This window comes from Phalacrocorax carbo, chromosome 1 (genome assembly GCF_963921805.1).
Source record: "Phalacrocorax carbo chromosome 1, bPhaCar2.1, whole genome shotgun sequence".
NCBI classification, from domain to species: domain Eukaryota; kingdom Metazoa; phylum Chordata; class Aves; order Suliformes; family Phalacrocoracidae; genus Phalacrocorax; species Phalacrocorax carbo.
In genome coordinates this window covers 100,548,415-100,562,057 of record NC_087513.1, presented here as the reverse complement: position 1 = coordinate 100,562,057, position 13,643 = coordinate 100,548,415, and the positions used below count along the sequence as shown (strand labels likewise).

Below are 13,643 nucleotides of genomic sequence, written 5' to 3'. Positions count from 1 at the left end.
CTCCGTGCCTCAGGGATGATATTTAACCTGTATCTTGCTTGCATTGAAATGGGTTTAAATTTCATCGCTACCAGTTTGCAAGTCCTGCTAGGCAAATATCTTTGAAGATGGCAGGTTACCCAAGTAATTTTAGAAGATAAAAAATATAAAATCTGTCAAAGCAGGCAAAAATTCACTCCCACGCATACCAGAAAAGGGAGAGAGAAGCTGAGTAAAGGACATTCATAAATGAATTAAGTTGAGAATAAGGACACAATTTTCATCTGAACTAAAATCAATAAGCTCAATCCTTGTCTGTCGTATTCAACTCCTTTGAAATCAGCAGTTATACCAGTGCTGAATGTAGTTCAATATGCTTTATAATCTAAGACATCAATACTTATAGTATGTCTAACAAAAAGGAAGAAATAAAAGAAATCAGATAGAATGTTTTCGCAGAAGTCAGCCCTCTGGGGGTTCTCTCAAGCTTATAATTCCAATGGTGCACAGTGCCAGCTATATACTATCTAGCTTAAGCAATCAGGTGAACTCTAAAGTACTCTAGTGATATGGACTGCAGTGTGAAACAGAATCTTCTCTCCTACTTTTAGGTCAATACTTTCCCTTGTTTCTTAACAGACCAGGCTTTATTTCTGTTATATTATTTGCATTACAGTTTTCTAGTGCATAAAACATATTTAGCAACACTGGAAAATTTTCTGTTGCTGTCAGTGTAGTAATGTATCCTTAAATGAGGATCTTAGTTGAAAAATACCTCCCCTTTCTTGAGTGACTAAGATACATGAAACAAAGATTTAAAAAGAAGGATCTCAGTGCATTATGCCTTCTAATAGTAATTTTCCTGACAATACTTGCTAGCATGAGTTCTTTGGTGGGCTCACTATGAGCAAATTAAAATATTTTTTGTTCCACTGACCCCCTTCTACAAGATGTAACTCTGATTATTGCAGTCTGTTGTACTGTGAATTTTTTTTCTTGATGGTATTAGAGAAAGTAAATTAAAAAAAAGCATTTGTATGTTGGCATGTACTTAGTAAGTAATAAAATAGCATTGTTAAAAAAAGCCCAGAATGGATAGCTTTAAGATCGCCATTGAAATATGGAACATACTAATTATTGCTACTGAAATAAAATTACAGTGAGGTGAAGACAAAACATCAAAATTTCTGACATGGACCCTTAGCTCTGCCACCTTCCCTTTCTGTTGGGACTTAGAAATGATAAATGCTCCCAGCCATTGACAGCATGCAGGTAACAACAGAGGATGTAATGCCTCACAGGAACTTCAGACTCTCCTTGACAGTCTGTTTTTTGTTTTCATTTGTTATAACTGTGAGATATGTTGGTGGACCTTCTGAATGACATGTTGGTCACAAGCCACGCATTGAGATCCACTGGTTAGGTAACTTTGTAAGGCTGTTTTCTAGCCTGGTCTCTCTAAGTCCTCAGCAAACTACACTGGGTGAAACAGAGAGCAAACAACCTCAGGACCCGGTCAATAATCAAATGCTATCCATCCTAGAGAGTCAGAACACAAGTTAGAAGAAATTGTTTTACAAGCCGCTGATCTTTTCAAGTATTTCACTTTTGTTGTGTTAACGACCAAGGTGTGTTTTCTGTCACCACTGAGCTGCCACCAGGACCTCTAGTGAACTCTAGACAGCAGCCATGAGCCTTTATCCCTACAAAGGCTTTCCAAAAGTGAATGTGTGGGAACACTTGCACAGCACTTTCCTGAGTAGCAAAACCTGACAACTAAACCAAAGCTAAGAACAAGGGGATAACAACGCACAGAACAGACATGCCTATAAACATAGCACATTAGCAAAGGGTAAGATCCCTGAAAACATAAGGGGCATGTTATCTCCCTTAGAAAAAAAGGCCAATGATTAATGAGCTTCTGAAACTTATTTTTAAACAGCTCTGAAATGGCCTACACTCTCAATGAGGTGTTCTCAAATGAAGGTAAACACCCCATAGGTGAGAACAGGATCTAGAACAATTTTCAGATGTAATTCCTCTCTGTGCCTACCACACGCTTGGACAAACAGGGATGTAAGAGGAGAACCTGCAGCTATTTTTCCCATTCATCCTGTTTTCCAGCTCCATGACACCTTTTATACTGTCTACACCTTCTCATCAGAGCTTCCTCTTTCCCCTCTCTGCCAAAGATCCTTCTCTGCACAGCTACAGGGAAGTCTGTCCCAAGCCAGCCTCTCCTTCTCCCCCTTGTACTCCTCCTATTTTCTATTTGAGAATATTTTTTGCTCAGTGTTATATATTCTGATCTTATCTACCCCCAGGAAAGAGATTCTGATCTAATCTCCCCCTCAATGACAGAGAATATGTGATGCTAACTATGGCAAATGCTGAGCGATGCAGTGTTTTGAGTACATTTGGAACAAAGCAAAACCAAACCAAACCAAACCAACAAACCTCTCAAAACCCCAGAACCCAACCCTACCCCCAAAAATTGATAAAGCCTTAAAAAAGGTTTGGGATAAACCTATCACTTTGGAGAATCTGCCTCTCAAGAACTCGTTATTTGAATATACCCACAGTTGGCATATTAGCCAAATACAATACCTCATGTACACCACACTTGAGAGTGAACTGGCGCTATCAGAGAAATATGCCCACATTTTGTACCACACTTGACCACTTGCATTATCATGGTGACTTGAGAAAAGCAGCCTATCCGTGCCTAGACATTTTTTAAAGTGGGTGTACTTTTACCTGCCCCAATAACTCTCTCAATACGAATTCTTGAAGGATCTATCTCCTTTGCAAACTCATGGACAGCAAGAGATGGGTCTTCATATGTGTCTGGATCAATATATGTTTTGATTCCTGGGAAACGTACTGCAAAAAAGAGAGAATAATAGGATCAAGCATTCTTTGACATTCACGCACTGTAACAATATGGTTTTCTCTTTTTTTTTTTTTTTTTGGTTGACTAGACAATTGAAAAGATTGGAAACAATATATTAAAGCTTTCACATTTAAAGTTCCAGAACCCAACAGAAGAGGATAATGACCCAAAATTACTAATGCTTGCTACTGATTTCACAGAAACCAACTGTAGAATGTACATGAGTTGTCCCCATTTGCTGTCAGCACCAGGGCCTTCAAAGATTGACTGTGCACAGACATAAGCATTTCCTCTTATCCTTCAAGGGGCTTTCTAATGTGAGGCTTCTGAGGCATTAAAAAGCTGGGTGTTAAAATTCCATAGACAGAGAGGATAAGCCTCTGCCAACCCAACACTAGCAAAAGCATTCAAAAGTACTGGTTGAAACTGTGAGCAAGGTCCTGCTGGACCCTGCTTAAATCTTCTGAGATGGTCTGGGTGACTGAAAGCATGGACGCTTCTTCAGGACTGCTGCAGTGCATTGTTACATCAAACACCCTTTCAGCTTGCAATGATAGCTGATAGTGTAGAGAACGGAGGAAACATGGGTATTAGGTTCTCTGAATGTTATTTATACCTCTAGTTATTGTCATTTTGCTAGCTACACAGGTCCCAGAGTTTATCCAGTCCCACAGGAACAAAAAGCCAAAGGCCTTTAGGAAACTCAGTCTTTGGTATTCAACTGATAAGATAGTGTCAAACCCTTACGCTGTTTTGTCTCTATCCCAGCTGAACACAAGCATCTCCTGAGGTACAGCATTTCAGGTAGGAAAATTAAGAGGACAATAAAGTCTTCAGAAACTTCTTCTTAGGAAAAAATAACAGCCCTAGCTAAATTTTAAGGAAAATGTTATTTTGGGTGAGATAAAGTACATTTGATTTTTTTATTTCAGTGTAAGCATTTCCTTTCCAAATGCTATTTAGTATTTTAGTCTGAAGAGGCTCCTTGGAGTGTCTGTACTTAGCTCACATTCTTAAGGAATGCTTCAAGTACAGCTGGTAAGTCTGGAAAACGCAGCAAGTCACGAGAGAAAATACAAGCTCTGAGCTGGTCACTTGAAAGGGTGTCTACAGAGACACCAAGTGAGGGCTCAGAGATACAGTGAAAAACAGATCCTGAAGACTAACGGTGATTACTGCCAAAGCAGTTTATATTCCCCTTTGCTGCTCCTTAGGCAATTTAGGCAATCTGTCCTTTACTTTGAAAACAGTGCTTTCTAATTCACTCCTTTCATTTATGGGTGGATGGCTGAACGTTCCTTTTGCCAAACAGGTCCAATCTTTGAGATCCTTTTCTCTGAGGATGGGTCCTGAAGGACCGTGCTACTTTGTTTTCTTCTGATCAGCTTGAACAACCAGAGAGCCAGGTGCAAGACAAGAACAAAAATACCCAAATCCATTTACAAGGCTTCAATAATTTCTTTCTGCTTCCTTGGAGATGGCGATGGCAATAGTGGGTTGGTGCCAGATTGCTTTGGCAGGCTCCGGCAAGCCATCATTTTCTGGCATTGATAATGTCCCTTGTGTTCTTGAGTATGGCATGCCCAAGAACTTTTGTTGTTTCTCTTGGACTATCTGGATGGTTTTTTTTTTAGGCTGCTGCCATGTGGTGATTAAATTCTGGAAAACTTTCAATTCATTAACGGAAGTTGATGTAGATAATGCATCAGCTTATCAGGATTAGAGGAGGGTACTGCAGCTGGGTTTAGAGAATCTCTTTTAAAAGGATTAAGTGCCTCTCAGCCTTCTTCCTCTTACCACTTCATAGCTGAGTCTAAAGCAGCTCATTATCTGATGAGCCTAAATGCATTAGGTCAAGAACACATGACCAGGATACATGAACGTGGCTGAGCTTCATTAAGTAGTGTGCAACAGCCATTTGGACCACTGCCAATAGATTTCATGAACCGTACAGAAGTGGGGAGGGCAACAGACATCACGGGATGCCATATTATCACCAAGATAATGGACCCCTTTCTAACTCTGTTCAAAGAGTTTATTTCCTGAAATCTTCCTGACTCACACCAAGCTCCCACGGGAGAGAGGAAGGATGAACAGGAGGTGGTTTTCTTCTGCACGCAGCAGAAGCCTAGGATGTAAAGCGTGGACGTGACGAACAGGAACAGGCAATGCTAGCATGTGCAGGTTTTCCAGCTGAACTTTTTTTTAAACAGCTTCCGCAAGTCTAGGAGAGGTCACCTTTATACTGATCCCAGCAGAAACTGTGCAGCCCCACTTATTGTTTCAAGTTGAGGTGCTGTATACTAAATCTATAGGTAGTCAGCAGTCAGATAAAGATTGCTGCTAGCATGAAGGAGGTACTTCTTATGGAGTCGCTGAGTGCTCAGTGTAAAGGAGGGAGTATTGTTGGTAAAATGGTCTTCGCTTCTTGGGGAAATCACAGTAACTCCTCTTTGTCCTTGGTTCTGTGGAGCACATACATGAGAAGAGATTTGCCCCCTCAAGTCTAATGCTGAGATAACTGCAAATGAATGAGAAGCCTCTGAGATGAAGCTTTGTGTCAACACAAAATGCAGTCATCATTTAACCTGGCAAGAAAGACACTGAGTGAGGCTTTTCTCAAATGCAGTCATGGTCTCAGAGGCATATATCAAACTCTCCAGGAGGAAGGTTTTTGTCGTCTTTCGTTTCTGACTATGTCTGGAAACAAATGACAAACAAATCTTGCTAGGAAGCATCCTTTATGGGGAAATGTGCCCTCTTCCTTGACAGAAAGAACCATTTGGCTGGGTATAGTAGTGTCACCTGAAAAAAGATTTTACTTCTGGTGACATAGCTTCTGCCTTGACCACAGTATTTCCACAGATGTTATTAAAAATAATTAAAAAGAAAAATTATACCCTTTGTATAATACACTTTGAATAAGTAAAAACTTCAAACAGCTACTCTAACAGAAAACAGTGAGGCCAGTATTTTAAACTAAGTAGTCAAATTAAACTAAATAAACCAATATACTGCCTACAAGAGATTGCCAGGATTTTCTCTCACTGTACTCATCAGTGAGCAGGAACATGAGGGAAGGCAACCCATTCTACTTTTTATTTCTTGGGTGGCTGGAACTGTAGAACCTTAAAGCCAAAGAGAACTGCATATAAATAAGGCACATAGTCACCAAGAGAAGAATTTTGAGGCATAAATTCAATATGGTCCAGACCAGTTGAGAACTCAAAGAAATATACCTGGAAAACTGATGAATATTATTAATAGAATACAAAAAAACCCTTATTAACTAGAGTGAATTTAGTGAAATTTTTCAAGATGACATACAAATAAACCCTTGATGGTGCAGACAATGAGGAACTATTCAAATGGCCAGATTAAAACATCAAGAATAAGCAAAAGCTGTACAGAAAGCAATGAAAATTCTTCATGTAAAACATGATATAGATATTATACAACACAGTGTTGAACTACTTACAATTCCCATTTTGCAAATGAGCCCTTCTTTTCTCTTCAGATTTCATTTTGGCCTTTATGTACCACTGGCATCTTTTAAGAAAAACAAGTGAGGTTTTAATTAAAATAGTTGTCATGCATAAAATAAATGTACATTAAGTTTTATCTGCACTTTTATGGAAGTCAAAATCTTTGCATTTGGAATATATATTTAGTTATTAATCTAAAGAGAGAAATACGCATGAAGAACTACATACAGATTAGATACAAATAAAAATAAATCATGGTTGAATGATTAGTATGAAAACGACAACTTAAGTTCAAGTTTGCTGATACTTTATTTACAAGTTTGACTCCTCCTAAGAATCCTGATACTTTAATAAATTATTACTTCCCTGCATTCTTGTTTGCATACACTGGTTTATGTTAATTAAACCGTATCCTATTAACTTTCATATCCAGTGGGCCAAAAAAGCTCTCATTTTCTTCGTAAGATAATAGTTTCTACAACTTGACCACATTTCATGAAAAAAGAAAATATTTTTTCACATCAGTAGCATTTTTTTTGAGTAGCTCCTTACAGTGAGTCAGACACTGACAAATTATTTCTTCTAAGATAGCAGCTATCATATAGGATAAACAATACATAGCTTGCTATGTGAATATGATGATTTAGCATATGCTTGTATGATTGCTATAAAATTGCAAATCCTTGGCAAGCAACACAGAACTCTGTGGATGTTCATGAATTGTTAGCAACCTTACCTGACAATGCAAGGGTGTGTTGCAGAAAACTGCCACATGGCAAGCTTTCAGGTTGCTTGTAATGAAATCTCCCCCAGCCTGAATGCTGCCTACCTGCAGGACTGTTAATGCTAATTTAGAGAGTCACATGATAGGAGCAACTGTTTCAGTCAAGAAAAATAAAAATATTTGCTGTTGGTCTTAAAACTCTTTCTCACTCACTGAAGTATGATTTAGAGGGAAATCTTCTGGTCTACAGACTACGCTAAGGGCTAAGGGCTGTTGGGGCACTGACCCCAGTGGAGGACAGCAGTGAGTGTGGACATGTGCTCTGGTGTATAGACATCCAGTTCCAAGACCAGCTTGAAAAAAATGACTGGCCTCTGTGTGTTCATTACCAGCCCTATAAAATAAAATAGATTATAATTATAGATAGTGTATGGAGTAAAATACTAACAATGGAGATATGAGAAATACATGAACACACCCACTTCATTTCAATGGTTCATTTAAACTGCTGAAACAGTAGGAGCACTCACAAATTCAGTCATTGCTACAGGGGTGATGATGACCACCTGAAGGGCAGAAGCTTCTGAAGCTGTCATGGTTATGTACCCTTTTGAAGGGAAACAGCAACCAGTGGATTCTCAGCTTCTGTGGGAATCTTTAGACTGCACACCAGTTGTTGGGACCACTAAGCATGCCAGTGCCTTTTTTAGGACCTGAACAACTGCTCTGTAAGGTGCCAACTGCCAAGAACACTAAACACAAGCTCCTACATTTAAAGTGTCTACCCAAGGGAACAGTCAAAGAAGCAAGGCTTTAACCCAGTCCAGTCCTCTGAAGTATGCATGTGGCCCCAAAGTTGGACTACAGAAGCCAGTGAGAAATCACCAGCAGAGGAGACTTCCAGCTCCAGCTCCCCACTCCCTGTTAGTGTTGGCTACAGAACAATCAGAGAGGAATAATTTCTGTAATAATAAGAATAAATCACACTGAGCTTTACCATCGCATTTTCTGGAATTTAGCCGAGACCCCTGTCTCACTGCATATCCTGTGCCCAGAAGTCTCTGTTGCTTTCACTTTTCTATCTGCAACTGACAGCCGTGCTTCCTGCTTGCTCTTGGTGGATAATCACTCAGCAAAGTGCAGAGGCAGGTGCTCATTTAACCCAGCCTCTTCACTATGAATAGACTCATCAGCAGCCCTGTGACTCGATAGCTCATCAAATTGCTAATTCTAAACACTGAAGCAGAGCACATCTGTAGGGTACCAATCCCATTTTTCACGCAAAAATTTGCCTCCAGTCCTAGAGTAAATTGAGTATTTATTCAAAATTTTCTTGCTCTGCCTTCTGCAGAATACACTCCTATCGCTGCATTTAAGCAGCACTTCAAAATGAATTCGTATCTTACATAATTGAAATGGTCCCATTGAGTAAGATGTTAGGAAGATAACAGAACCTCTGATACTCTTAACATTAGCAAACAGGAGGAATAAACACAGAAAGAAACCCATTTCCATATTTTTTTTATTCCTGAGTTTCATGAGATTTTTCTAAAGGAAGCATTTGAGATATGTTTCAGGACTTAATGAAAGGATTCCATAGAATCATTTTCTCCAAAAGTTTGTCTTTGTCTAAATAATTCCTCTCTCTTCTGAAAGACCCTACTGTTTGTCAGTGTTTATAGTAATCGTAGGAATATTTACTTAGCTTCTAAGATTATCTAAGGTCACAATATGTTCTAATGTTAACTGCTCCCATTAACTTCAACATAATGTTAGACTTAACTGGTTTTATTATTTAGCAGAGAAAGCATTAATTAACATAATGGTAGGTACTGTAGTGCCATATTCGGTTGCTAGGGTACTGCAAATAAAACCTCTGGCCTACACTGATAAGACTTGACTTACTTTTCAAATTAAACATAATGCTATACTAACAGAACAGAAACTTAATTACAAATCTGAAAGCACAGCAACATCTATTGATATGCACCCCACCTGCGATTACCGTTATTACATTCAGAGGAGTCAGTGTAACATCTTGCCTTTAAGTGTAAACACAGACTGTAAATCAGGTCAGGAATAGTGCAGAATCCTGTCCCAACTCTGAATTTTTTCTGCTCCCAAACCAGGTAAGAAGAAAACTCCACAGAGGACCCTCCTCACATGGAGGCTCTTCCACCGGCTGCTTTATGCGTCTGAAGGAGAGAGAGGGGAAAAGGGTAGAGAGGGGCCACAGCCCACACCCCTCAGCTACAGAGCTTACTGCAGAAGCTATGAGCCCAACTCCTCTGCTAGAAGGGCCATACCCCTACAGAATATCAGTCTGGTTTTAGGCCTTCTTGATCCATAGCAGGACTGCGGTGCTACGGATGTCTCACAGAGGAGATGAGGACATTATGTTTTCGTCCTTTTAAATTCTGCTTTGCTTCCTGGTGGAAGCAGATGGAGTCCTGAAATCACACAGGAAACACCCAGAGGCTCAGTGAAAAAGGAAGCAAGGCATGGTGGAAGTGTGGAATCAGCTACACCTGTGGGAATCTAAGCTCCAGCAAGGACTGACGTTGCAACCTCCACATGTGTTTTTTAGCAAGTCCAAGAATTTGTGAGTTCCCTTAAAACCTTCAGTGTGTAATTGAGCATGTCATCTGGCCATTCATATCAAAATGTTTTTTCATTCCATTTGCATAATGTCATTATTTGATCCTGTTCAATGCATCAACTGAAGGAAGGTGGACAGTCAGCAGTGTACGGGAAGAACTGTAAGCATAAGAATCAGGGTAGTTATAAAAAACAATGATTGTCCAGACTGGTGAATTCCCCTGCTGTTGCAGCTGTACTGCTGTAATGTAAATTTAATTGGGATATCTTCAATCCACTTAAAAAAAAAAAAAAGGCAATAAAACAGGACCTTCAGGGAACTATTTTCTGTTCAATAGTGATATCACAGGCTGTAGAATCATTCTAGCATTTTGGAGTAAGTTTTTCCTTAGTTTAATTACATTACATAATTCCTATATTTTCTCTTAATAGATGCAGAAATGTGTATACAAAAATATACATAATTGTGTATGATTTTTCCTACAATTTTAATACAGTAGAAGTAATAAAAAATTGTCAATTCAAGTGTCTTTAGCAAGCTACGTTGCCAACCCCAAGACATAAAAAATCCTAAGGCTACACCCTCCGAAGCTTTGCAGTTGACAGTTATGAGATTTTGTAAAAAATACTGTGGTTTTTGGGTTTTGTCTTCTAATGTCAGAGCCCTGAGGGTGCAGGTACATCGTATTTTTAAATTCTTGCTCTGCAGGCAAGAGGTTCAGAAACTTATTTTAGAAACAGCCAAGCTATCTTCTGATTTCATGTAATTGCTTGGCTCCTCAAACTGTTTTTTTTACCAAAAACAACACTCACAATAGAACTGTGAGTATGTGCGGTGCTGAACAAAGAGGACATTCACTGTGCTATGCCTAGCCCTTATTTTAGCACTGAAAATGTGGTGAATGACTTCACTATTATTCTTAAATTCTTAGTTTTGGATGAATCTGACTCTGAGTAAATGAGGGCACTGTAGTGTTAATTACCTTCCGGTGATGAGGAAGAACAAAGTGAGGATGACCAGCAGAGTGAATCCACCAACAGCAGCAGTGGCAATTACAAGAATCTGTCCCTGCTCCGTAGCCATATCGGAGGCTGAAAGAGAAGCACAAAGAAAAGAGGTTAAAGCTCCATCACCCAGGGTTCTAGCAGAATGGGTGATAACATTTCACTGGTCAAATATTGCAATTATTCTGTAATAGTTTCCTCCGTGCTTAGCAAGGACATCAGATGTGAGTGTGCCTGTGAACTGAAAAACCATAATCCATGTCCCAGCTATGATGAAGGGGAGAAGACTGTTACAGGTTTTTAAAATGAGGAGCTGGCATTATCAGTCACTTGCAATTTACTGAAGTTTTAATATGAACAGGATTTTGCACACAAAACAGGAACATATCTTTTCTTTAGTTTTATTTAGCTTAATCCTGCATCTAAGTCAGAACTTCTCTCCATCCAACTGTCCCGGTGAAGTCAGCAGCACTGCTGTGTATGTAAGAGATACTAAACTGGGTTCAGGAGAAAGCAAAGCAGAAAAAGCACACTTAATGTGTAGCCCGGCATGTTCTTCTGTATGTCTGGTGTTTATTTTTATTGTCACAAAATTTATACAGTTTTACCTGTAACATGCTCTGGTGATCGACAACACTGTAGTTGAAAAAAGAATATTGATTTCCTTATGACTCATGTTTTTCTCTCTGCTTTTTTAAGATATTTAGGAGTTAAAAAAGTTCACCTGAAATTATCCAGTCTCTAGACACTCGCTCTTTTTATTAATTTATTCTGTATAATATTAAACCTTTACATTGACAAAGTACCTACTTACAGTCCGGTTGGTCCTCACTGTCTAAGTACTACGTGAGCAGAAAAAGAATGATTTTCAGTTTTTTTCTCTATCTCCTGTCTTGTAACCCCAAAGTCTTATTTCTTAAACTCAGTTACACTTGAACATTTTCACCACATGACGTTTACCTAATTCTTACTTTCTGTTTCCATGAGAAACATAACGTTGTTCTGAAAGGAGAATAAATAATTCTGTTCAATGACCTCTGACAATTGTAGTAAATGTAGAAAAGAAATTTTAGATTTATTGGGAAAGCAACTTTGTTTTTGTAAACTTGCAAACTGTTCTATAAGCAAAATCTTCAGCTTTCCTTAGGCACCAGATGATTAAAGCTTAGGGAAATCACCTAGGTTGCTGCAAAGAGCAGGCTCAGCAGGCTATATTCTGTCACTTTGTGGTTGATGAAGCCCAATACAATGCACACATTGCTGGCCAAAACCTCACAAAATGCTGAGAAAAACATTTGGCTTTAAAAGAATATTTGTGAGTGGTTTAGAAATTAGCAGTGTAAACTGGCTTTGTAATAGTAGTAAAGCAAATAAAAACAATAGTAGTTTATGTCAAATTTTCAGCAAAAACAACTTGTTAAATTTCTGCCATTGGGTTTCTGTCCATATAATTTAATGGCGATTATGCACAGGCAGTAAATTACAAGACATTCAATATTTGTGGTCATAAATTCTCCACAGACGAGTTAAATATATACCTCTTCCAATAAATGATGTAGCAAATACTCACTCAATAGCTAATCTCCAAAATGGTATCTAGTGATATTATGGGAGTGGATTCTAGCTCTGCATTGTGTTATGTTCCACAGGGTCAGATTTAGTTGGAAAAATACAACATAACAAATATCATGCCACACAAGTAACAATGCAAATAATAACAGGCTCTCCAAATCAGATGCTGAATACTATATTCAGACTAGCAGGGGTTGTGCTAAATGTTGCAAAGATCATTACAGCCAGGCACAGTTTGAAGTTGTAAATGGAGGAGGAGGTTTTAGATGAGTCTATCTTGCCCATCTCTGCAACGGAAGTGAGAGGACAAACTGCAGCCCTCTTTTTCCTTTTAATAGGAAAAAGAGGTGTGCAAAAACAGTGAATTCAGCAAAAGAAAAACAAACCATGGGCTCAGATGAATTAGCTGTGGTTTTCTTCAACAGACATTCATTGCCAAGGAGACAACCCGGGCCTTTATTCATGAGAATTAAAGGTGCAAATATAGGGACGGATTCCATGGTCCAAAGAAGCACTCTGCAGCTATCGAGATGAAGAAAGTAATGTGTCCTGGATAATTTATGCTGAATGGTGCTGCTATTTTGTGGCATTTTAGCTAAAACAGAATGCAATCTATCAGTTTAATAACATACAATTTCTATCAGGAACCAAAGCCAAATTCATGAAGGGGAGAAATTCCAGACTGACTTAGTTCTTTCCACTTCTAAGCAATATGACTTTTAGCTGAGACTGTACATACTTAAAAAGTGATCATTCTGTTTCTCTTGTTTGCATTTTACTCTCTTGGCAGAGGTGCCAGAGTCCAATATATTAGGATTTTTTTTTTCAAGTAGCCAAATCACTATAAGGGGCTTTCAAGCCTGAAACTTCCTGATGACCTTAATTTACTTGTCAGATAAAAATGTCAGATGACAGGCAGGTAAAATTGGAAAATGTGGATTTGTTAAAAACTGACAGTGAGGCAGGTAAGGCAAAATGATGGAAATACTTATTTTTGCTTGAAGTGATCCTTCTAGAAATCAATAAAGGCATAGTGCAGTGAACAACACATATATAAGCACATGCGTATGCACATACACAGACTCCTCACATGCAAGTAAAAGGTTCCATAAAACACTATCTAGGCAGTGAGAAGATAGTAGTCAGGGACACTCAATAATTAAAAATTTTACAGCATTTTGCCATTCTAAATTGAATTCATCATGTCGCTCAATCTCTGTTCTTTTCTCATTTCTCCAGCTTTCTCTTAAGGTACAGTTCAAGTTGTAAATAACAAGAGCTTTAACATGTATTGTTTCTGTTGTGCATGTTCTTGAATCTTTTTTGTAGTTTCCGGCATTTTCTTCCTCCATTTTTCCTCCCCATCAGCTGTGCACATTAGTATATG

General features: G+C 38.7%; 1 protein-coding gene across 3 annotated transcripts in view; it reads right to left on the bottom strand.

Moving 5' to 3' along the window:
* The window catches only part of EPHA6 (EPH receptor A6), a 520,098-nt gene that overhangs the window by 127,403 nt on the left and 379,052 nt on the right, over positions 1–13,643 (bottom strand). For all 3 annotated transcript variants that reach the window (XM_064468758.1, XM_064468741.1, XM_064468750.1), the window contains 3 exons: positions 10,663–10,771; positions 6,351–6,421; positions 2,737–2,862 (listed from right to left, as the gene is read on the bottom strand). In XM_064468758.1, the coding sequence (XP_064324828.1) occupies positions 2,737–2,862; positions 6,351–6,421; positions 10,663–10,771 (306 nt within the window). The remainder of the gene's footprint in view (positions 1–2,736; positions 2,863–6,350; positions 6,422–10,662; positions 10,772–13,643) is intronic.